This window comes from Salmo salar, chromosome ssa01 (genome assembly GCF_905237065.1).
Source record: "Salmo salar chromosome ssa01, Ssal_v3.1, whole genome shotgun sequence".
Classification (NCBI taxonomy): Eukaryota; Metazoa; Chordata; class Actinopteri; order Salmoniformes; family Salmonidae; genus Salmo; species Salmo salar.
In genome coordinates, this window is record NC_059442.1 from 38025495 (window position 1) to 38052290 (window position 26796).

Consider the following 26796-nt stretch of genomic DNA (forward strand, 5'->3'; position numbering starts at 1 on the left):
TCTTCAGGAGGAGGGCCCTAATCTAAAGTGGCATTTTGCTCTGGCTGCCTTTTCAACACTGATGAAACCAATTACTTCAATCCTAAATGATCATTTGCACACAAGTTTCGGCCGCTTGATGTATTCTCCTTGCCTTCAAAAGTTGAATGGTGGGTGGTTCGCTGATTGGCTACATAGAGTGATATCTTAGACAGCAGGCTCACCAAGGTGTGTCACCTCCATTCAAGATGTCCATTCATTTAATTGGCCAATGACCCTGTGGCTGTTTTATTGTTGTTTGCTGCAGATATCTTATGGGTTTTCTTGAGAAAGACATTAGTTACTGTAAGTTGCCATCTTCTAGTTCATTAAAAGCGACACATGCTTTATTAGCAGTACGTTTAGTCTGGTTTGTGTTATTATAATAATGTTATTATTATACTGTATATTATTATACCCCGTCAGTATAAGCTAAGCTAAGCTAATCGACTTAAAATGGATGCTGACTCCCTCTCTGTTTTGGAACCCTGTTACTCTGAGTAAAGAAATGTCTTGTTCTGTGTACATTTCATATCTCTAATCTTGACTTCTCACAAGTCTTTTCCATTTTTACAATACTAACTGTACTCTGGAGTTCTCTTGTAGACGAGGGAAAGCAGGAAGTGTGAACACAATGCGGCTCTCTGTTCCTACACACAGATCCCTATCAGACACTCCTCACATTGGTTGATTTCCCCACTGGCATTTCACCGTGTGGGCCATAAGCATTCTATTTTCAAGTAAACACTTACCAACCAGTATGTTTTTTTTCTCTCCATGATGTCATTGAGATGTGTGTATGGGTGTGGGTTTGTATGATTCAGAATATACAGAGAGTCATTTGAAAATGGTGCAAAAGAATGTGGTGGGGTTGGTGCCACCGTTGTGGATGGTGACTGTAGTGTAGGTGATGGAGATGGCTCTCTTTACACAATGATAACTAGGCTTTTCTGGGACTCAATGGGAATGTTAGATTGTGAAGCTGTTCTGCTTGTGCTCCCTACCACTGGTCTCTTTTTCAGCATGGGCATCTGACACCCTAGTGGGAGCAGCATGGTGACTGCTCTGGGATTGCAATGTGAGAACGATGTTAATGCAGTAGTTCAGTATGTGGAGAATGTGGTGTAAAATACAGACTATGTGGTCATCTGCATGTTGCAGAAAAAAAAAAAAAGATCTATATAATAATGAATAATTATTAAATGATTTATATGCAGTATGTAGGGTGCTGGACACCAACTTAAAAAAGTGATTACCTGAGAAAGGACGGGTTCATTGCAGATTTTTTTTATTTATTGTTATTATATTTGTTTACGGCAATCAAAATAAAGTTGCCACGTCTGGAGTACAGTATGTGATGTGGAACATAGACGGGGTCGTGACCTCAGAACCAGAACCAAATCCAGCCAGAAGTTAGTGACCTCATCCCTGTCTTGTAAAAGGAACTTAAAAAGCTATTGGGTTGTTTTCGTTGAACTACGACATGATTTAATTTCATGTTTATAAAAAAAAAAAAAAAAGTGTTACATTTACTCTGGTAGAACATGATAAATATGTCTGCTGTATGAAGGTCACACAACCCCGGCGCATCAAGAAATATTTGGCAGGCCGACATAATGCTTTCCAAGTTTGCGGAACAAATGAAATTCTGCTGCTCTGTTGCACTTTGCCTCCAAACAACCATTACAACTAGCTTTATATATTGTCTGAGCAGCAGACCATCAAATGGTGTTTTTCTTCTTGCAGAGGAGCGGTCGAGATGATCAAGAACAGCAATCTGCTACTTAGATGTAAAGGCAGAGGGTGCATCTGTATCTGGCAATGAAATGATCCTATTACACTCCTGATGCACACAAAAAGCTAACATAAATTGATCTTGACAACTATGAGCATGGTATTAGTAAGCCACAAGACATTATTTGGCTGAATGAAGGTTGTGGGAAGAGGTGCTTGGTGAATTCTCATTTGAATCCTGCAGACATTGTGAATGTCTAAATTCATGAATTGATTTCTCAAACCTCTTTTGAATGTATGTACTCTATCTATGTACAGTAGTAACCCACTGTCAGAGCGTGGGTGGGCCTTGGCTTGCTGTTTTTTTATTCACCTTTGCTTAATGTTGTTGGTTTTTGTCTTGAATCACTGATAACTAAACGACAAAATAATGTGAAATTATTTTCTTCACCAACAGTCATTTTTCATCTTCAGGGCAGAAACCCTCTCTTCCCTCATCTTTCAAGTCTGTTCTAACAGATTTTGCATTTGTGGTGGTAAAAAATTAATCTAGGTGTCGGCCAGTGGGGAACCCAGAGATTCCTGTGTGATTTATTGGCAACTTAATTCAAAATGGCTTGGGATGATGAACGCCATAGAAAGTTGGGAGTTGTGTTATGGAAGTATGGAACTGCTTCGAGTTCTTCGATATAAAATAAATAACACAATGACTGAAGGGGACAGAAGTGTTTGACTGGAACGAATCAAGCCAATAGACTATAACCAACCGTACGTCCTTCAATAGGTCATGTGATCTACTGCCGCTGTATAAAGGGCTTGAAAGGACATGCCTGAATACAGTACACTGTAAAGGGGTTAGCATGAATTTGACAGTAATTTACAGACAGCTTGGTGGCAAGTAAAATTATGTATTTAATATTACAGTACACTCCACTGTAATATAAATACAGTATCAAAGCAATTACTATGTACTGACACGCAGTACAATATCGTAAAATGGACTATATTATACTGTAAAAAAAGTGAATTATAACTATTTTAAACACATCTATTCTGACACATCTGAGAAATGTGCACCTGCAGTATATTTGTTACTCTTACCAGTTCAGGCAGCTGACATGAATAAATCAATTGAAGTAGAAATATAGAGGAGAAATATCACACTGAGCTCTCAGACAGTGTAAAGTGAGGTCAGTGCAGTATTTGGCCTTTTTGAATATGATCTCATTTTGTGAAACTATTTCAGCTGCAGAGAGAAAGAGAGAGATCTATCTGGGCCTATTGCAGTGTCTTACGTTAAAAAAGGCAGCAATCTGAAAGTCATTCAGCAGGCTGTCCCGTGAGACCCAAGGCCAAAGCTAATCAGAACTTCGACCCACTTCTAAATTCCAATGACTGAATCAATTGTGCTGAGCGTTCCCACTGGAGTAGAGCAAGTCACTAACGGCCAAGACTGACTGACTTGGTGTGGTTGGTCCTATAGCCCTGTAACCTAGCCTAGCTCCCAAATGGCCCCCTATTCCCTTTATTCATTTTTTAGGGTGCCATTTGGGACACAGACTTAGACTTAGTCCACAGTATGACAACAGTCAGGTGTCTGAGCTGACAGAGGGGCCAGGGTCATGTTCAATAGGTCACACCGTAGCAAAACATTTTGCAATGGAGAACAACATCTGTGTTCTAATTGGACAAGTGCAGGTAGTCCCTCCCCATTTCAAAACGTTTCCTCCTTACTTAACCTGACCCTGGTCTTGCTTGCTTGCTAACTTTCTTATGGCGTCGAATGATGGTATGGCCTTTCTGTTCTTCCTGGTCGAAACCAAGACCCTAACTTTCTGCTCGTCTCCCACCTAGTTTCAGAGTGTTGCAAAAAGTGTTGTCCCTACTGAACACAACCCTGGTCCTAACTCCTGGCTCTTCTCCTGTCCTCACCAGGTTGCAGGCTCTGAGGAAGGAGAAGTCCCGGGATGCGGCTCGCTCGCGGCGGGGGAAGGAGAACTTTGAGTTCTATGAGCTGGCCAAGATGCTGCCCCTGCCCGGGGCCATCACCAGCCAGCTGGACAAGGCTTCCATCATCCGCCTCACTATTAGCTACCTGAAGATGAGGGACTTCGCCAACCAGGGGGACCCACCATGGAACCTGCGCATAGAAGGCCCACCACCCAACACCTCCGTCAAAGGTAAGCTCCTTCTCCACCATGGTCCAACTACCCACAATTTAGTTCAGTTCAGTCTAGTTCAGTACCAACAGTTTCCATCAATGGTCCACTCACCTTACCAGCTGTACAGTATTGATATCTCTCTTTATCTGAGCATTAAAATACTGTGACATTAAAAGGATACTTTGGGATTTTGGATACTTCCCCAGAGTCGGATGAACTTGTGGATTCCATTTTTATGTCTCTGCGTCCAGTATGAAGGAAGTTAGAGGTAGTTTTGCGAGCCAATGCTAGCTAGCGTTAGCGCAATGACTGGAATTCTATGGGTATCTGCTAGCAGTTCATCTGACTCTGGGGAAGTAGATAAAGGGGCCTCATTGCCAAAATCCAGAAGTATCCCTTTAAGGTGAAACTGTACATTCAATTATTATGTGATGTAAAATGTCAACGTTAATTTTTCATGTTTTACTGTACTCAGCCTACACACAATATTAGACTGGTAGGGAAATGAGGCACTCTGGTGACTGTCGTCTGGTCACAAATATTCAAAAAGTAAACATTTAACTTTGATAAATGTAGCTTTGCGCCTAGTACATGCAGCAATACTGAATCCAAATGTAACTGAATTTGCCTTTGAAATGGGGTATTTGTACAGTGCACTTAAAGGAGATACAGCTCTGTATATTTTAAAAGGGTATGCTGGAGTAGGAATGACCGTAAACATTAAAGTAAATTGCAGAAATGTTCAGTCAATGCACAATGTTTGCTCTGCACACACACACACACACACACACACACACACACACACACACACACACACACACACACACACACACACACACACACACACACACACACACACACACACACACACACACACACACACCAGATGGCATCATTGTTGTCTGCCTTTGAAAAGACACATGCATTTTAATGAGAAAATGTATACGGCAGAATTATTTGGGTTCGAGCATCCTGCTAGATTTCCTACTAACACAGCTAAGACCTATAGCCCACACTTTGCATTCAATCAAAGATGATTACACGATGCTGCCAGGAGGATTGAACCACCAACGTTTTACATTTGGATATTTTAATGACTACACACACCAAGGTGACGTCTACCCTACCTCTGTCTACCTCTGTAGAACAATGCTCTCACCCTCCGCTGCATGTCCTGTCCTTCCATCCTATCGACAGACAGATAGTGCCAGTCTGAATTGAATCACTAACTCACCACATTTTATTTGCACTACATTCTGAAAAGAGCGGCGTATTGATCCCATTCTTTTTGTTGCTGTGCATCGCCGGTAGCTAATGGAGACGGCTGACCATCTCCCTCTGCCCATGAATCAGTGTTATTTCTGAATAGGCTACATTAGATGAGCCTGACCCAAGCTTCCACAGCTCCCAGCGTGCCAGACACACAGCTGGCGGAAGAGCATGGTTTACAGATGTTACACACACACACACACACACACACACACACACACACACACACACACACACACACACACACACATACACACACACACACACACACACACACACACACACACACACACACACACACACACACACACACACACACACAAAGGATCCAGGTTTGTCAATGCACTGTGTAATATGGCAGGGAAGGAGGGGTTAGGAGGGAGGGGGCATATGCTAGGTTATTGTACCAGAAGAGGGAGCGGAGAGGAAAGGCCAGGATCATTTCTCTTCAGGGTTGTTTGTGCAACACAGATCAAGGTTAGCCGCACACAGCAGCAGAATAATATTGTTTCTGATACATGGCCGGCCCAGTTCATTTGGCAGGCCCAGTCTCTCAATCAATTTGCCTTGTGCCTTAACATACACACCCGTGTAGGTGTTACCATGAATATGTTATTATAGGAAATTTGCTGCAGGAGAAAACTGAGCCAGCTTCTGACAAGACATTTCGACTTAATAACTGATGATTGTAACCTTTAGGGAAATCTCAGTAGCACTGCGCCGGTTTTGTAAATTCACTCTGGTTTTGGAATGGATCTTTGCTTCGGGAAAATTCTCATTCTTTCTTTTTTTATTATTTTCTATTTTTGTTCAGAATAAAGCATGGGTTAGAGCTGGCGTTTGGACGGCGGTGATGTCTGTCTGAGTTGCCAAACGTCCTTAGAACAGCCTCTAGTGTGAGGAAGCTTGGATAAGTAATAAAAGCGGTAGCCGATATTACTGGCATCGGAGCTAAAAGAATTTGACCTCCACTTCTCTCCAAACATTGTTGATTTATTATCGTAACTTCTCGCCTCTCCTCTCTCGCCGCTCTCCTTTCTCTCCTCTTTGCCTTCTAGTGACCTTTACTGTAATTGACCCATCAACTAATTTTTTCTGAGCGTTTTAACCGGAATTTGCTAGTCTCTGTCAGAGGCGGTTCACATCTGTTGAAGGACACTGCACAAACAAGCATGACCTTTCTCTTGTTTGGCGGCTGGCGCACGCCTCCTGACCCCCTCCAACCCCTCCACCACCTGGCCATATTATTATTCATGCATGCAGAGCAGAGAGGCGCAGAGCAGAGAGGAGCAGAGCAGAGAGGAGCAGAGCAGAGGAACAGGGCAGAGAGGAGCAGAGCAGAGAGGAGCAAATCAGAGAGGAGCAGAGCGGAGAGCAGTCACCAAAATGCCACACTTTACGAACAGCAAGAAATCAGATGGCTCAACAACAACAAAAATGCTCAGAGACCGTCTTGCACAAATCATATTTGTACTATACAGTACATACAGTACATTAAATGTCTACTTGTTTACTCTGTTGTTTTCTGAATTTTTGTAGGACATACAGTACCAGTCAAGAGTTTGGACACACCTACTCATTCAAGACATCAAAACTATGAATTAACACATATGGAATCATGTAGTAACCAAAAAAGTGTTAAACAAATCAAAATATATTTTATATTTGAGATTCTTCAAAGTAGCCACCCTTTGCCTTGATGACAGCTTTGCGCACTCTTGGCATTTTCTCAACCAGCTTCATGAGGTAGTCACCTGGAATGCATTTCAATTATCAGGTGTGCCTTGTTAAAAGTTAATTTGTGGAATTTCTTTCCTTCTTGATGCGTTTGAGCCAATCAGTTGTGTTGTGACAATGTAGGCTTGGTATATAGAAGATAGCCCTATTTGGTCAAAGACCAAGTCCATATTATGCCAAGAACAGCTCAAATAAGCAAAGAGAAGCAAAGAGAAACAACAGTCCATCTTTACTTTAAGACATGAAGGTCAGTCAATCCGGAAAATGTCAAGAACTTTGAAAGTTTCTTCAAGTGCAGTCGCAAAAACCATCAAGCGCTATGATGAAACTGGCTCTCATGAGGACCGCCACAGGAAAGGAAGACCCAGAGTTACTTCTGCTGCAGAGGATAAGTTCATTAGAGTTAACTGCACCTCAGATTGCAGCCCAAACAAATGCTTCACAGAGTTCAAGTAACAGACACATCTCAATAACAACTGTTCAGAGGAAGAGGAGACTGTGTGAATCAGGCCTTCATGGTCGAATTGCTGGAAAGAAATCTGTCCTTTGGTCTGATGAGTCCAAATTTGATATTTTTGGTTCCAACTGCCGTGTCTTTGTCAGAGTATGTGAATGGATCATGTCAGTGATTTATTTAGAATTCAAGGTACACCTAACCAGCATGGCTGCCACAGCATTTTGCAGCAATACGCCATCCCATCTGGTTTGCACTTAGTGGGACTTTCATTTGCTTTTCAACAGGACAATGACCCACCATACCTCCAGGCTGTGTAAGGGCTATTTTACCAAGAAGGAGAGTGATGGAGTGCAGCATCAGATGACCTGGCCTCCACAATCACCTGACCTCAACCCAATTGAGATGGTTTGGGATGAGTTGGACTGCAGAGTGAAGGAAAAGCAGCCAACAAGTGCTCAGCATATGTGGGAACTCCTTCAAGACTGTTGGAAAAGCATTCCAGGTGAAGCTGGTTGTGAGAATGCCAAGAGTGTGCAAAGCTGTCATCAAGGCAAAGGGTGGCTTCTTTGAATAATAATGATTTGTTTAACACTTTTTGGTTACTCCATGATTCCATATGTGTTATTTCATAGTTTTGATGTCTTCACTATAATTCTATAATGTAGAAAATAGTAAAAATAAAGAAAAACCCTTGAATGAGTAGTTTGTCCAAACTTTTGACTGGTACAGTATAAGGATTTATAATTTACTATCGGAATCCAAATGGTGAGAATAACTTCACTGAAGGATGGGGGAATTTGTCCACGTGACTGACTGTGTCAACTGAATAGGCCACAGTGTTGTTTGGTATCCAATGATAGCTTTGTGTTAAATTAGGGGTCAACTCTAGTCTGATACCAAACTTGAAGTCCTCCTGACTTCAGAGTCTGGAAAGGCTGTTTCAATGTGGACGGCGCGCTGCGTTGATAATGAAGGGGACTGTGCTTTTACTGGTTGGTTCTCCTCGGGCGGCAGGTAGCCTAGCGGTTAGAGTGTTGGGACAGTAACCGTTCAAATCCCTGAGCTGGCAAGGTGGGAAAATCTGCTGTCCTGCCTTTGAGCAAGGCAGTTAACAACCCCAGGAAATAAAACATTAGAGAGAACCAATCAATGCGTTTGCTCAGTTTCGGACCGAATATTGCATTATCAAACAGCTTCCAGTCCAAACCAGTGACTCAAAGCTCTTCATCGCTGGGTCGCATCAGCCAGGCTATCAAGGATCATCTTCAAAGAGGAACCAACCAGAGAGGCTGTCTATTCTCTTTGTCTATGTGTGGGCTTGTCCTATTTGATTTCCATCAAGCTGTTCGTGCTGAGTGTCAGTCTCCTGGATGTCCCCTGCACATTAAGAATCTTAGCTTGTTTCCCAAATGGCACCCTATTCCCTATGTAGGGCCTCGTCAAAAATAGTGCACTACATAGGGAATAAGGTGCCATTTGGAACAGTTGTGTTAATTACAGAGAGAAGAGAAGCAGCAGTGGGATTTCTGTAGTTATGGTCCATCCAGCCCTTTCAGATTTGATGGTTTCAGTACTTAGCCTGCTGCTATCACTAATAGTCTCCTCCATTACGGCTGGAATGACCAAACATAACTTATTTTACATGATGGCAATATGTTTCCCACTTTGATGTTTTGCAAAGGAAAATGCTCCATATCAGGAAATGCAAGCCAAACAAAATGGATATGAAGTTTATACTGTTTATGGTTATAATTAAACATTCAGTTCATACATATTCAAATAATCCGCTTGAGAAATGAACATTCTTTTTTAGAACAAATGAAAAAGTGGACCACTGTGCACTTCTCACAAGTGTTGTACCTGTCACTTGGTGTTTTTCTTATTTAACTCAGCTGCAAAGCAACTATTAAAAGAATGGAATCAGTGCCAAAAGCCCATGTACTTGCTCCAAAGGACACGTTTTTGTCAGTGACTTTTCACATTGACCTTGAGGTGTCTGAGGTCTATGCACGCTGCCTTCTCTACTTCACAGTCTAGCCTCCTCCCTCCCTCCCTACCCAGCACTATAGATATTATATCAATCCTTTTTCCACCAAATAATAAACTCCTTCCCATTGCCACTACTTGGGGGATATTACCAATCTACCACCCACCTGATCAAGGGGGTAATGTAATATGAACTACTATAACTCTACATGTCAAATTGTGTTAAACACGTTATCTGGTTGAAGCCTTTGACCACCTGGCAGAGCGATCTAGCTGTAATCCCTAAGTGGCCAAGTCCCTTCATATGAAGGGCTTTTGGGTGAGCAGGTTGGCGCTGAAGAGGGCACTGATTAAAGTACACTTTCCCTGTTGCCCATTGTGCCATGCGCATTGTTGATGGTAATGAGGGAATTAATGGGATCCGTCCCAAATGGCACCCTATCCTTATATAGTGCACTACTTTTGACCAGAGCCCTATAGGTGTCCCTATGGTCCCTGGTCAAATCTAGTGCACAATTAAGGGAACAGGGTGCCATTTGGTATGCAACCGATGGTGTTTGCATCACAATAGACACTCAGGACACAGAAAATAAATTTGGCATTAATGCACCTTTTGGAAAAATGGCAGCTTGTATAGACACACACAGGTTAGTTAGTGTATAATAGTAGAGGAACTGCATGGACTAAACAGCTTCCTATATTTCTCTCTCAATTAATATATGGATAGTAATTTGCCCAGCTGTGAGTGTGAGATGTTCGATTCCCCAGTCGTGGTGTAAGAAAAATTGAATGACAGTGAGCAAAACAGCAGTAATTATAAAAGTAATTACTAAATGCTGATGATGCCCATAGGCTTTGCATAACTAAATTTAGAAGAGGAAATTGCTTTTGGCTGCATTGGAAGGCTGGTGGGCATGTTTTTGTTATTTTCTTTATTTATTTTATTATGCACAACCAAGAAAAGTAATTGCCATGGAAACAATTACTTGTACACCTTTTTGTGGGCACAAACAGCTCTGGGAAGCATTGTTGTTGAACAATGTCTTTTAATGAAGGAGAATAGTGTAGTCACTTTGTTTATATTTCTTAACAGATAACAATTAAATGGAACACTGGGAGGGCAAAAGAGTGTGGTTGAATACGAGTCATTTTCTTAGTAAATAAGACATGACTTTTTTATAAGATGTTTTCTCTGGGACATGAAATCACATAGATGTTTGTGTGCCTAGTCTTTCTTAATGAAGACTCTCTGTGTGCTACTGTGTAACTGGTCCTAATGGCCTATTTCACTCATCAATGGAGACAACAAAGCAAAGGTTGCCACTTGCCAGTAGCTTAGTAGCTGTATGAAACTGCACTTCAGAATGCCCCCCCCCCCTTCTGTGTGTGTGTGTGTCTATGTGTGCTTATGATATGCATGATTGTATGTTGAGTGCATTTTTGTTCTGAACTTGTATTATCAAAGCGTTACTTCCTACACAACATGATTACTGTAAACTTTGTTTTTCAAAGAAATTGCAGACCCTTGTGGGACGATTGTAAAAAGATCAAGGGTTAAAAGCATTTATTTTATTACAGTACATGGCCTACTGTAGCTGCGTTAGTTGCTCATGTAACCAGGCACTATACCTTGCGTCGGTGGGCTCAGTAATTAGTGCTTCTGCAAATGGTCCAGTAATGGAGAAATAAATCAGAGGGACAGTTGGAATGAATATGGAAAGGCTTGTTTCTAGCGTTGTGACTGGCCGTTTAGTCAGCTGGACCTAATACCCACACAAAGTGGTACAAATCACCACCGTGGGTTTACATTATAGAGCCCAGAGTAGAGCAGAGCACTGCCTTCACATGGCCCTCTCACATCGCCCAGCCATGAAGGTCTCAGCTCTCTACTGTAGCCAAGGTCCTTATCCCAAGGACAACAACGGTCGTGGAAAATAGATTAAAGACTTGTCGATAAATCAGGAAATACAGAGGTGTAGCCTGAACTGAGAAATTATGCAGAAAAGAATGAAATTGTGTAGGATGCAGTAAGAGTAGTCGCAGTAGGCTACAACAAGGTACTCTGAAACATACTGTACGACCGGGGTGGAGGAGTCATTTGGCAATGTACCGTACTGGTCTGTATTGGCCTTATCGGTCCTGAACTGCTCCACGGCCACAGCCTCAGTCAGTAGAACAGGCTAGACAGATGACAGGCAGCTCTCTGGATGAAGTGCAGTCCGTTTGAAGTGCAATGTCTAAAAGCACAGCACGAAGGCTCAAATCAAGTGAAGGACATGTACCATTACAACTAATGTCCTTAATAATCGTGTTAGTCTAGTCCCTCTCAGTACCAGACAAATGGAACATTATTGGCTTATGGAGCCTGCAGTAAATAATTTAGTTTCCAATATTCAGCCTGCTTTGACAGTAAATTAAAATGACATGAAAAGAGCTTGTTGAACAAAGAAAGTATCCAATCAAATGTAATTGTCTTGACTACGGCAGCAGTAATGCGTTTCATAATTAAGCCAAGTTGTCTTGGTAGCTTTACAACCTTTCGCATGAATCAAAATGTCCAAAATAACTCTGTGATATTGTTTCTTTTAAAACATTACAGTGCCAATATCCTTTGACTGGGCAGATCTTCCTCTGTGTGTACAGGCTGGCGTAACATGGGGTCCAGTCAGTCCGTCACTTCACTATTAATTGATCGAAACTAAATCATGTGGGCTTGCTTTGCTCTCACCACCTTTACTGTTGATTTATCCCTCTGACAAAGGTAAACTCCAGCATTGACTAATGCAGCGCTACATTAATGGATGGGTGTAAAGAGAGAAGAGCGTGAAAGAGACAGATACAGGGAGAAAGCGAGAGAGAATGATGAGAGAGAGAGAGAGAGAGAGAGAGAGAGAGAGACTTTAGGTACTATGTCAGGTGAAGGTCAGAGAGGGCTCTGGCCCCTGAAGTGTTTGTGACGGTTCCTCCCACTCATACAGGACACAAATGACTCCCCTAATCATCCAATTTAATCGCACCATTTTCTGCCCCTCAATAGCCAGGCCTGGACTTAATCACTCTGTTTGCTTGCTGTCGCAAAGACCCTCATATCGAAACCAATGAATTTCTACAATTTAAAACGCATACAGCGGGGGGAGTTCGAGGGGATGCGTGCGGCGATAGAAAAGACATTGGCAGGGGTCTGAAAAACCAGCCAATTCATGCGTGAAGCATTTAGCTATTGCCATCTCAACCCATGACTAACAGTTTTCGGTCACCCGTTTCATTTATTAATGTCTATAATAAGCCCCTCTCTGATAACAGCCTTCTCTAAAAGCATTTTCTCTCTCTCTCTGTCTGCCTTGCTAAAATGTTGTGGTGTTGATATAATTTGGCCCGGCGCAGATTAAGCTCGAGGACGAAGGTGAATTGACTGCACCTGCCCTTTAATGAGGAGTGATAACAAGGCCGGTGGCGGGGGCATGCACAGTGGGGGTGTCTCCCAAGTGGCACTCTATTCCCTACATTCCCTAGGAGGCCTGGCCAAAAGTAGTGCACTATATTGGGAATCGGGTGCCATTTGGGATGCAGGCTGGGATAGCATTGGACTCGGAGCGGGCCCGCCAGCATAGCCTCCACATGGCAACATCATAGTCATTGTTACCCAGGGATGTGTTGATGTGTTGGAGTCAGACAGGGAGAGAAGAGGAGTGAGCATCACCCAGCCCTTCTGAAAGGCCACAGAGTGGGGGGACAGGAGGTCCAGCTCCAGGGTGCATAGACAGACGGATGGACCGACGGGCAGGCAGGCAGAACGACAGACAGCTCCTCAGTACAGTGTCCATGAGGTCACCACCATTGGGACCGCAGCCCAGTCAATCAACAGATAGCCCCAAGGCGTCCAGCACAGCTTGGCCCCCAGCCTCACAAACACATACACACAGATGCACACGTACACGCAAATGCAGACACACAGACGCACACACACACACACACACCGCCATCTCCCTCCTGACCACCACCAGCCTGTGCTAATGAGAATGTATATGTATTCATGAATAAAACATGAAGTCATTGTTTTTATTGTTAAGGAAGCCGCTTCGCCACTAGTAGCCAGAATGTTGATGCTGTCCACTGCTTTGAAGTCTCTGCCTGAATTTGTAAGCAACGTTTTGATGACTTATTGTAGCCATTTTGAACAATTACACCCTCTCCCACTCTCCAAATCATCTAAGTAGGATAGTAGTTTAGTTTAAAGAACATCACTTAATTTAAGTTCCACCAGTCTCCAAGGACCAAAAGATTAATTTGCGGTTTCCTGTCAATCATTTTCTTGAATATACACTTTTTGTAATTGAATTAGTGTGAGGAGGGTGGGGGTTTGGGAAATGGAGTTATAAGGATTATAGGCTTGACAGGGATAGTGTTGCAAATTGACTTTTGAGTCCTTGTAAGGAAGTAGATTTTGAAAGCAGTCCAGCTTGCATTAACCTTGGAAGAGAGAAATAATAATAAACCCACTGCACTTTTTTCAAGACATCAACAATGTACGTTCAGGATTGGAAATGTATGTGTTCATGTATTTTGTCAGGTAAAAACAAAGCTAAATGGACGAGGCGTCGTTGGGCGGGTCCAAATGGCACCCTATTCCCTATATAGTGCACTATGGAGAACAGTGTGCCCTTTAGGATGCGGCTGTACATGTACTGTAGTTCTGTATCGCCGTGTACTCTCAGAGCAACACGCCAAGCCAATTACTGGCGAAGAAGAAAGATGTGAGCGTCATGAGAAGTCTTCTAAGCCCTTCTTTAGAGTCGTTGATCCCCATTGTTTAGCTGGGGTCAGGAGGAGCATGTTCTCCTGATTAATAACATCTTTCTTTTCTTCTCCAACGACTTGTTTGGGATGTCATCTATGAAGGAGATGCATCTCAGCAGTCAGACAGAGCACTGAGAGAGCAGCAGTCTAATTGTCACAACTAGAGTGTCACCCCCCCTCCTCTTCCTCCGTTTTTACATCCTCTCATTTGTCTTAACACAGCAGCGATCAGTGTTCCTTCCTGCCTCTCCTCTCTGCGCCGTGGCAACGAGACACCAGAAACACACGCACTGACGCCGTAAAGGAGCTGATGCCATTAAATGATATCAACATCAAGGCGGCAGTTTGATTTAGATTTTTTTTTTGTGGGGGTGGGGGGGCTACTGCATTTTCAAATTATGCAGATCCCTTAATTAAACTCAGCCAACGAGCTGTTTGACTTTTTTTTTTTGTCTGTAGCCTAGCCTGTTGGTCTGCTGGAATTTGCATGTCTTTGGATGTTACACAGCTTTCTCTAGGCTCTCAGTGTATTATAACACTCCCAGCAAACTGGAAAAATCCCCCAAACATTAGCTACGATTCCCGTTAAGTTCTAGTTAGGATTTTATCTAACATTAGTTTGATAAAATGTAAAAAATAAATAAATATTATTTAAAAAAATAACGTTAGCAACAAAATATCCTTGGAATGTTCCCTTAACATTCACCAAAATGTTGTGCACAACATCTGTAACAACCACCACAGAACATTCCCCAAACGCTCTCATTAGGTTTCCAGGTAATGTAATGTTTTTAGAACATGCTGCCGCAGTAAAATGTGAGAGCAATGTTCTGGGAACGTTCTTGCAACAGCAGTTTTTGTGTTATTAGAACATTTGCTCTGGGAACTTTTGCAGAACCACTTTTTCTTGCTGGGCACTCGCTCTAGTTTTGGTGCAGACCTCATAGATGAAAATCCCCTTTAGTCTGTATCGTAAAGTCGTGGCAAAAGTGAAACTACACTATCTACAAAGACAACAACATATGTATATAATGTATTCCACTCATCACTCTGCACACCTCCCTATCCCATCTGGACAAGAGGAATACCTATGTAAGAATGATGTTTATTGACTACAGCTCAGCATTCAACACCATAGTACCCTCCAATCTCATCATTAAGCTCGGGGCCCTGGGTCTGAACCCCGCCCTGTGCATCTGGGTCCTGGTCTTCCTGACGGGTCGCCCCCAGGTGGTGAAAGTAGGAAACATCACCTCCACTCCGCTGATCCTTAACACGGTGGCCCCACAAGCGTGCATGCTCAGCCCCCTCCTGTACTCCCTGTTCACCCATGACTGCGTGGCCAAGCACGCCTCCAACTCAATCATCAAGTTTGCAGAAGACACAACAGTAGTAGGCTTGATTACCAGTGATGATGAGACAGCCTACAGGGAGAGGGTGAGGGTTCTGGGAGTGTGGTGCCTGGAAAACAACCTCTCACTCAACGTCAACAAAATAAAGGAGATGATCGTGGACTTCAGGAAACAGCAGAGGATGCACCCCCCTATCTACATCGATGGGACCGCAGTGGAGAAGGTGGAAAGTTTCAAGTTCCTTGGTGTGCACATCACTGACAAACTGAAATGGACCACCCACACAGACAGTGTGGTGAAGAAGGTGCAACAGAGCCTCTTCAACCTCAGGAGGCTAAAGAAATCTGGCTTGTCACCTAAAACCCTCACAAACCTTTACAGATACACAATTGAAAGCAGCCTGTCGGGCTGTATCACCGCCTGGTATGGCAACTGCACCGCCCCCAACTGCAAGGATCTCCAGAGGGTGGTGCGGAATACTCAACGCATTACCAGGGGAAAACTACCCGCCCTCCAGGACAACTACAGCACCCGATGTCACAGGAAGGCCAAAAAGATCATCAAGGACATCAACTACCCGAGCCCTGCCTATTCACCCCACTATCATCCAGAAGGCGAGGTCAGTACAGGTACATTAAAGATGTGACCGAGACCCTGAAAAACAGCTTCTATCTCAAGGCCATCAGACTTTTAAACATCCATCACTGGCCACTTTAAGGAATGGAACACTAGTCACTTTAATAATGTTTACATATCTGGCATTACTCATGTCATATCTATATACCGTTTTCTATACTATTCTACGGTATCTTAATCACTTAATGTTTACATATCTGGCATTACTCATCTCATATGTATATACTGTTTTCTATACTATTCTACGGTATCTCATTCACTTAATAATGTTTACATATCTTGCATTACTCATTTCATATGTATATACTGTATTCTATACTATTCTACTGTATCTTAGTCCGTTCCGTTACAGTTGAAGTCGGAACTTTACTTAGGTTGGAGTCATTAAAACTCATTTTTCAACCACTCCACAAATGTCTTGTTAACAAACTATAGTTTTAGCAAGTCGGTTAAGACATCTACTTTGTGCATGACACAAGTAATCTTTCCAACAATTGTTTATAGACAGATTATTTCACTTATAATTCACTTTATCACATTTCTAGTGGGTCAGAAGTTTACATACACTAAGTTGACTGTGCCTTTAAACCGCTTGGAAAATTCCAGAAAATGATGTCATGGCTTTAGAAGGTTCTGATAGGCTAATTGACATAATTTGAGTCAATTGGAGGTGTACCTGTAGATGTATTTCAAGGCCTACCTTCAAACTCAGTGCCTCTTTGCTTGACATCATGGGAAAATCAAAAGAAATCAGCCAAGACCTCAGAAAACAAATTGTAGACCTCCACAAGTCTGGTTCATCCTTGGGAGCAATTTCCAAACGCCTGAAGGTACCACGTTCATCTGCACAAACAATAGTACGCAAGTATCCTCACCATGGGACCACGCAGCCATCATACCGCCCAGGAAGAAGACACGTTCTGTCTCCTAGAGATGAACGTACTTTGGTGCGAAAAGTGCAAATCAATCCCAGAACAACAGCAAAGGACCCTGTGAAGTTGCTGGAGGAAGTATCTATATCCACAGTAAAACTAGTATTATATCAATGTAACCTGAAAGGTCGCTCAGCAAGGAAGAAGCCACTGCTCCAAAACCGCCGTAAAAAAAGCCAGACTACGGTTTGCAACTGCACATGGGGACAAAGATCAAGTCCTCTGGTCTTATTAATTAGAAATAGAACTGTTTGGCCATAATGACCATCAATATGTTTGGAGGGAAAAGGGGGGACGCTTGCAAGCTGAAGAACACCATCCCAACCTTGAAGCCCGGGGGTGGCAGCATCATGTTGTGGGGGTGCTTTGCTGCAGGAGGGACTGGTGCACTTCACAAAATAGATGGCATCATGAGGGAGGAAAATGATGTGGATATATTGAAGCAACATCTCAAGATATCAGTCAGGAAGTTAAAGCTTGGTCACAAATGGGTCTTCCAAATGGACAATCCAAGCGTACTTCCAAAGTTGTGTCAAAATGGCTTAAGGACAACAAAGTCATGGTATTAGAGTGGCCATCACAAAGCCCTGACCTCAATCCCATAGAATATTTGTGGGCAGAACTGAAAAGGCATGTGCGAGCAAGGAGGCCTACAAACCTGACTCAGTTACACCAGCTCTGTCAGGAGGAATGGGCCAAAATTCACCCAACTTATTGTGGGAAGCTTGTGGAAGACTACCAGAAATGTTTGACCCAAGTTCAACAATTTAAAGGCAATGCTACGAAATACTAATTGAGTGTATGTAAACTTCTGACCCACTGGGAATGTGATGAAAGAAATAAAAGCTGAAATAAATCATTCTCTCTACTATTATTCTGACATTTCACATTCTTAAAATAAAGTGGTGATCCTAACTGACCTAAGACAGGGAATTTTTACTAGGATTAAATGTCAGGAATTGTGAAAAACTGAGTTTAAATGTATTTGGCTAAGGTGTATGTAAAGTTCCGACTTCAACTGTATATAGTCTTAATTCATTCTTACTTAGATTTGTGTGTATTGGGTATTTGTTGTGTAATTTGTTAGATATTACTTGTAAGATATTACTGCACTGTCGGAGCTAGAAGCACAAGCATTTCGCTACACCCGCAATAACATCTGCTAATCACTTGTATGACCAATAACGTTTTATTTTATTTTAATTGAAAAACGTTCACGGGATGTTTACGTCATGAAACGTTTTCAGGGAAGAAATTATGCACTATTGCTGCAGCATTGCAGTATATTTTCCTTACAGTATAGCTTTAGTTTTAGGTCAAAGTATAGAGCCACCACACAGTGGAAACAAACTCTGGTACTATTTCATTACTGTGGTGGGTAGAGTACAGCAGCAGCAGTGTTATCTATCCAACCCGAGCCAAGGTATCACCTCTCCCCATCAGGATAAATCCCTGTAGGCCTATCAGCCATTCCCATCAGTACAGAGTACAGTCTGTCTTAGCTGCTCTATGAGGATCATACATCATACTGTACTGTACCTCGTTGGGACGACTCCAGTTCTTTTCTACTGTTCTTATCAGATATCTCCCCCATCTCACCTCAGGACCAATGGCTAATAACAAAAAGCTACAGCTCCCTCCTCTCAACCAGATGTACGGGAGCCAAAATCATTTAATGTCTTATTTCATTCACTTTCTTATATTATGTAAAACTGACTTCAACCCTAGTCAAAGGGAACAGACTAGAAATATCCCGTCTCCGGCTGTGTGAATGTGTGCAATAATTATCTATCCATGGCGTCGTTCAATGTCTCTGTTGACATAATATGACGGTGGGAGGCGGGCTAGATTAAAATTTAAACCCAAACAGGCATTGCGAAATGACACAACTCCATACAAGATTCATGATGATTCTCTTGTCTTCCCTTGGACAAGAACAGCTTGAGGAACCCAATCCCAATAGAAAACGAAAGAAAGTACTTAATTGACAATTTCTTGAAAATGGCTGAAGGGAAAAACAAAAGAGAGGCCTTGGGTTTCTTAGGGCGTAATAAGCCGTTTCTCATCACTCTCTCTGTGATTGAGCCTATACAAAATCGATTTATTTCTCGGGGTAACTCAGAATAATTGAAAAACAGACAACGTTTGGTTCCAATTTACCAGCAATAAAGTTGTAATAGGGTTTTCTCTGCAATTTTACCCTTAATGCACTCATTCTGAAGAGCAGTATTTTGCCAGTCGAACAAATAGCATCACTGGAGCTTACAACCAGTAATAGTCCCACATTGATGCACACATTAAACTTGTTAAATCAATTCTGTGGACACTTTCTAAAGTGGACAGTCTGTTTGCTCTCTCTAGCTCTCTCCTCTCGCCCAGCCTACTCATACCCTCTACGATGTATCAATCACTTTCATTCCCCTCCTAATGATTCAGGCCTTTTAGTTTGTAATTATTTATGTTCTACGGGCGTAGATATCTGAGTGGGATGTGTATTTATAGGCAGGCCTAATGCTCCTGATGTACCTACATGTTTGTAATGAAAATGCATGACATGACATAGTTCAACAAGAGTTATCGCTGATGGATTTGTGTACACAGACAGAAACATCACCTTACCTGGCTACTTTGGCCTCCGCCTGCCTTTAGAAGAACAGCTCTGTAAACAAACAACACCCACCCATCCATTAGTTGCCCTGTAACAACTACCTCGCTGAATTCCTTGGATTTTATATACACTGAGCGCACAAAACATTAGGAACACCTTCCTAATATTGAGGTGCACTCCCTTTTGCCCTCAGAACAGCCTCAATTCATCAGGTCATGGACTCTACAAGGTGTCGAAAGCGTTCCACAGAGATGCTGGCCCATGTTGACTCCAATGCTTCCCACAGTTGTGTCAAATTGGCTGGATGTCCTTTGGGTGGTGGACCATTCTTGATACACCCAGGAAACTGTTGAGCGTGAAAATCCCAGCAGCATTGCGTTTCTTGACACACTCAAACCGGTGCGCCTGGCACCTACTACCATACCCCGTTCAAAGGCACCTCAATCTTTAGTGTTGACAATCCACTCAAATGTCTCGAGGCTTAAAAATCCTTCTTTAACCTGTCTCCTCCCCTTCATCTACACTGATTGAAGTGGATTTAACAAGTGGTATCAATAAGGGATCATAGCTTTCACCTGGATTCACCTGATCAGTCAGTCTATGTCATAGAAATAGCAGGTGTTCCTAATGTTTTGTACACTCAGTGCATAATATAGTCAATGCATTGCTCTAGTCCCTACAGTGTATATTACTTGGAAAATGTCATAGTCAATAACATACTGTTACTTGTATTCTTATTTTGATCAGCATAAACACCCAGCCCCAGCACACGCTCACCAGATAGTATGGAATGCCCTTTATCATTCTTATTTGAAAACCCCCCAATGATTTCTTTGTTAGTGTCTTGTTTTATTTTATTGTTATAAACAAATGACCTTGGCCCATATATATCATGTGCAGTAAAATTACTTAGGTGCCTTTTTATTACAGTCCTTAATGTGTATCATCATCTTCAAAAATCCAAGCTATATAGTTACAGTAGGTCCTCCATACCAACAGTATTCTCCCATGGTGATACTATATGGATGAGCCAGGGTTCAATTTGACCTCATATCTACTTCACACCAGGAAATGGAAAGGCTTGGTTGTACTCTAGTGTTGTTATACTGTATGTGTGTAGCTAGCTGTTTGGTGTGTGCGTGCGTGTGTGTGTTTTTGTGCGTCCGTGGTGTGTGTGTGTTGGTTCATAGGTACAGTAATTAAACTGTCTGTTTGACCCAATCCCGTTCTGCCAGGCAGGCAGCTGGCTGCTGATGTATTATAGAGACATTCAGCTAATCGATTAAAAGCGAAGAGACAGGAGAGATGTCTGACAGCACTGTACTAAAATGAAATTAGTCAGAGTCGCAGGGGGGTGTCGGGGTGTGGGTAGGGGGGTAATGCAGCGAATGGCGGCCACAGGTGACCGGCCCCCTCTGGGACTGTGGTACAGGGGCTGCTGGGTAGAGGGGACAGCGTGTGCTGAGCCCCATGTAATTAGGACAGCCGTGTTTCTACAGGATTCCAAATTATCACCAGAGAGAGGGGGAGAGAGGGGGATAGGGAGAGAAGAGGGAGAGAGAAAGGGAAAGAAGAAATAGAGAAATATAGAGAGAGAGAGAGAGAGAGAGAGAGAGAGAGAGAGAGAGAGAGAAAGGGAAAGAAGAAATAGAGAAATAGAGAGAGAGAGAGTGTGAGTGAGTGAGTGAGTGAGTGAGTGAGTGAGTGAGTGAGTGAGTGAGTGAGTGAGTGAGTGAGTGAGTGAGTGAGTGAGTGAGTGAGTGAGTGAGTGAAATATAAAGAGAGAGGGAGAGAGTGAGAGAGAGAGGCAACTTGGAGAAACAGAAAAAAGGTTTTCAGTTGGGGGGAAAAGGGGAAAATCAGGGGGATGCGCTTTCGAGCAAAACTTGGCCTCCATCCAGTGCGGCTGAAATTACACGAAATTATTCAGCTGCCGGGGAATGTGAAATCACACTAATTGCCTTTTGAAGTAGCCTGTAGCTGTGGCTGGAAAGCCAAGGCTGGCCGCAGCTCTGCCTGCCTGTTGTGGAGAGAGCAGAGCACCTCAATCGATTTCACAGCTGATATTCCTCAGAATCAACACTTATTTTACGTTGCACGCTGGGGCCCCTTTTAAATGTAAATTTGGTGTAAACTGCACTTGTTGGTTGGTCCTCGATACAAACAAGGCAGGAGGGTGTCGGCATGCAAACATTGAAATAAGCAGAAATTATTTTTATTAACTTCAAAAGAAAAAGAGAAAACGCTGCCTGTGCTGCTATGGTCTGAGGGAGAGTAAACCTAGTGAGCAACATTGGTGTTTGTCATCTGGAGACTAGAGACAAAATACAGCTGAAAATACAGTTAGCCTAGCGGTTAAGTAACTGAAAGGTCACCGGTTCGAATCCCGGAGTTGACTAGGTGAAAAATCTGTGGATGTGCCCTTGAGCAAGGCACTTCACCCTAATTCCTCCTGTAATTTGCTCTGGATAAGAGCGTCTGCTAAATGACTCAAATGTAGATGTGTAACACTCTCTTGATGAGGCAGTTTGTTGCAAACACAACATCATACAGTAGGTTAACAAAGGATTAGTGAAACAGCCTTGTGAAGGAACCCTTCAAAATGAAAAGTTTGTTGTCATGCAGCTAGCACTTGCCTCATGTCGCCCACCAACAATTTAAGCATCGCAGTATGGGCACCGTGGTGTGTATCAAAGTGCTGCAGTTACAGAAGACAATAGAAGCCTGGACTTCATTTGAATGGGAAAAAGTCCAACTGCAAGTATTTAGCCTAGCCGCCTCGTTAAATTCTCTATTGATCTCTTTTCATTAGCCTTTGCAGTTTAGCTTTCAACCATTTTTTTCTGCATACTTTATATAACTGAGTGAGTGGTTGCGTCCAAAATGGCATCTTATTCACTATAACGTGCACTACTTTTGACCAGGGCCCATAGTCAAAAGTAGTGCACTATATAGGGAATAGGGTGCCAAATGGGACATAGACAGTGAGAGCCATTTAAAAAAAAAAAAAAATTTAAATCACATAATTACTCCTAGTTTAGGCAACAGCGGCTACACCCTCCCTTAACACCCCAACACGTTCCATTAGGTCACGCTGTCGACAAAACGCAAGTCATTTTATCTCGTTCCAAAACGCATAATCACAACAATTACAAACCACTTTCTGGAGGGGTGTCACTTCTAACGTTGAGATCACCGCCAGTCTGCTGTTCCTTAGCAGCTTCAAGAGAAAACTGTCTGTCGAGCGCCGTGCGGAAAAGGCCCAGTTTGAAATCCTCTGCAAAGTGTTTGGAACAACACAGAACTGTGTCTGATGTTGAAACACCTTTTCATTCTATCCTGTTTGTGACAAACTGTTCTCTGTGTTAAATTGGCTAAAAGAAAAGAACACCAAAACAAAAAGCACAGCCCTTCTCACAGGAAGCAGTTGGTGGTGTTGTTCAAATGTGTTTGTGTTGTGTTTCTAGTAGGTGTTCAAGGACTGCGTCCAGAATGGCACTCTGTTTATTATATACTGTAATGCACTACCTTTGACCAGGCTTATACTTACTTTAATCAGCACCCTATTCTTCCTTGTGTGAACCCGAAATGGCACCCTTTTTCCTATATAGTGCACTAAGTAGTGTACTCTATAGGGAATATCCCTGGTCAAAAGTAGTAGGGAATAGGGTTTAGGGTTTCATTTTGGACACACACAAGACATACCCAAGGAGTGCTGCACACTAAGTAAGATGGTTAATTAGGGTACAGGAAACTGGTGTCACCTCTGTTTATGGGTTTGTCCGGAATCAATACATTAGAGGTTGTGTGCATTTTACACACGCACGCACGCACGCACGCACGCACGCACACACACACACACACACACACACACACACACACACACACACACACACATACTTTTGTGAATTCCGGCTATAAACATTTCACACCTTTAGGCCCTTAGCACTGTCTAAGGCAGTAGGTACTAGGACCCCTGGGGGCCTATCCACAGGGTGTACTTGAGAAGACTCCTGAGACCATAGGCATACTGCTAAAATTCACATGAGGGTTACTTCAGGGGTACTCTGGGCAAGAGCAATACTCTGTTGGTGGTTCAGTAACTACAAAAGGTTGGGAACCACTGGTCTACAGGGTGTAATACCTAAACACCAAGGTTAGCAAGGTTACATCACTGCATTATCTCTTCATTTGAAGTTAAACACACGCCGAAAATGGAGGCCTTTCCCGTCTGATTAGTCGAAATGGTAGCTAGGTGGAACATACCTCTAGACAAAGAGAGGCAGAGGCCAGGGCCCGTGAAACACGTTTGTATTCGCCTCATTACCTTGCAAAGTCAGCTGAGGAAATGCTAGGAGCAGCCCTGCTACTCCAGCTAGCGCCTGGTGGAGTGTGTTTGCTGACATGCATATTCCCCTCTGTGCTAACGAGCAGACAGCTAGGGAAGGAGTTTCCTTCAGCTCCCAGCCCAGCGGCATGGTGTTGCTCTGCTCTGCTCTGCTCTGGGCTGGGTGGGAGGGCTGGAGGTAAGCTTGCGGGGTGAGAGGTTGGAGGGGTGTGTGCTCCGGAGCTGAGGCCTCCGCACCCCCATGCAGAGGTTCCCTCCTCTGATGTGACTCTACTTACTCACTCCTGCTGATGATGCAGCTGATCTAAGAACCAACATTCCTATTAGTCTCCCATGTATACTGTACTGTAGGAGACATGACCCACTTCTCAATTTGTCCACGCATCAATTTGGCTCAGAAGGCTTCTTAAATTGCTGCCTTTTCACAATAATGTTCTACTTTTAGTTGTTTTAAATCCTTTTCTTAATCCCTCTGATAATTATATCCTCTTTACCCTTGAGACAGCATTTAAGACAATGCATACTATTAGGTCCTTAAAATTCGCATAATATTCATCATTAGAATCTAGACATGCTGTCTCTATTTCCGTCTCGGAAGTGTTTCCTTGTTTACATGTAGCTCAGGACACAAGCCAATACTACTGTCCTATTCTGCCTTCCCTGTCCTCTCCTTAGCACATGATAAAATGCTCGCCCGTTGCCTCAACCAATCATGGTTTCAGTAGAGCAGTTAAACTATTTTATGGCAGGCACCCTCAAAGCTGTAGAGTCTTAAATTCTCCCTGTAATGGTAGATTAATTTCAGTCTGCCTAATGCAATCCAGGACAAAATACTTTAAACTCGTTTGGGGGGGTGTGGTGGAGTGAAGCAATCCGTTCACAATAGCAATCTGTCTGCAGGAAGAAAAGAGAGAGAGAGACCTGAGAGAGTGACCTGTTGGCACAAAAAAAGGCAACCGCTGGAGCACAAACTCCATTGTAAATACAACCTTACAGTATATTTTTCTGTTTATTTATTTTCCCTTTCGTACTTCAACTATTTGCAGTATGTTACAAAACTGTACATAGCCAATAATATAACATTTGAAATGTCTATTTTATTTTTTTAAATTGTTAGTGTAACGGTCCATCTTCTTTTCTGATTGTTTATTTCGGTCCTTTATTTATACTGAACAAGAATATATATGCAACATGCAACAATTTCAATGATTTTATTGAGTTACAATTCATATAAGGAAATAAGTCAATTGAAATAAATTCATTAGGCCCTAATCTATGGATTTCACATGATGGAATACCTTAAAAAAAAAAAGGTAGGGTCGTGGATCAGAAAACCAGTCCACCATTTGCCTCATGCAGCGAGACACATCTCCTTCACATAGAGTTGATCAGGCTGTTGATTGTGGCCTGTGGAATGCTGTCTCACTCCTTGTCAATGGCTGTGCAAAGTTTCTGGATATTGGCGGAAACTGGAACACGCTGTCGTACACGTCGATCCAGAGCATCCAAAACATGTCTGGTGAGAATGCAATATGCCGTGCAATTGTGTTCGTTGTCCGTAGGTTATGCATACCATACCATAACACCACCGCCACCATGGGGCACTCTGTTCACAACGTTGACTTCAGCAAACCACTCGCCCACACAACGCCATACACGTGGTCTGCGGTTGTGAGGCCGGTTGGACGTACCGCTAAATTCTCTAAAACTATGTTGGAGGCGGCTTATGGTAGAGCAATTAACATTCAATTATCTGGCAACAGCTCTGATGAACTTTCCTGCAGTCAGCATGCCAATTGCACGCTCCCTCAAACCTTGAGACATCTATGGCATTGTGTTGTGTGACAAAACTGAACATTTTGGAGTGGCCTTTTATTGTCCCCAGCACAAGGTGCACCTGTGTAATGATCATGCTGTTTAATCAGCTTCTTGATATGCCACACCTGTCAGGTGGATGGATTATCTTGACAAAGGAGAAATGCTCACTAACAGCGATGTAAACAAATTTGTGTATTATATTTGAGAGAGATTTCTGTGATCTTTTATTTCAGCTCATGAAACATGGGACCAACGCTTTACATGTTGCATTGATGTTTTTGTTCAGTGTATTTCCCTTTTGTTAATTGTCTATTTCACTTGCTTTGGCATTGTAAATGTATGCTTCCCATGCCAATAAAGCCCTTTCAATTTAATTGAAATTGAGAAGGAGAGCGGGAGAGCGAGAGAGCGAGAGAGAGAGCGAGAGAGAGAGAGCATCACCAAATCAGTTTCCCTCAGCAAATTTTCTACCAAGGGGAAGTCTTTCAGGGTTCCGTGTCATCTCTTTCTGCCGAACACAAACAGTATCTACAGTTCTGCAGAAGGCATGTATTCACCAATGTCTTTTTAGTGTTAATAAAACCACTTTCTAGCTGTACACAGAGGGACATAACAAGTGGAAAAAGATCAGAGCTACTGTATAGTCCTTGTTTTACCTTCAGCATGCTAGCAGATACCAAAGACTTCTAGCAATTGCGCTAATGCTGTCCCTTTAAGATGGCTAGACAACCTCATCATGCAGTACAAGGAGGGATAGATAACTTTAAACAATACCTGTATTAAACAACACATAGAATGGAAGAATAAGAATGCTAAAATCCTACTGTACATTAAATTGAACCAAAATTATAATATGTACTGTACGTTGAATGTGGCGCTGCACTGCTATAACCTTATTGTACTGGACTGTTACTGCAGAGTATACTTCATACATTTCATATT

At 42.7% G+C, this 26796-nt stretch overlaps 1 protein-coding gene across 6 annotated transcripts in view; it reads left to right on the forward strand.

Annotated features, from left to right (window-relative positions):
• The window catches only part of npas3 (neuronal PAS domain protein 3), a 341058-nt gene that overhangs the window by 105863 nt on the left and 208399 nt on the right, over positions 1 to 26796 (forward strand). For all 6 annotated transcript variants that reach the window (XM_045717645.1, XM_014194380.2, XM_045717646.1 and 3 more), the window contains one exon: positions 3688 to 3932. In XM_045717645.1, the coding sequence (XP_045573601.1) occupies positions 3688 to 3932 (245 nt within the window). The remainder of the gene's footprint in view (positions 1 to 3687; positions 3933 to 26796) is intronic.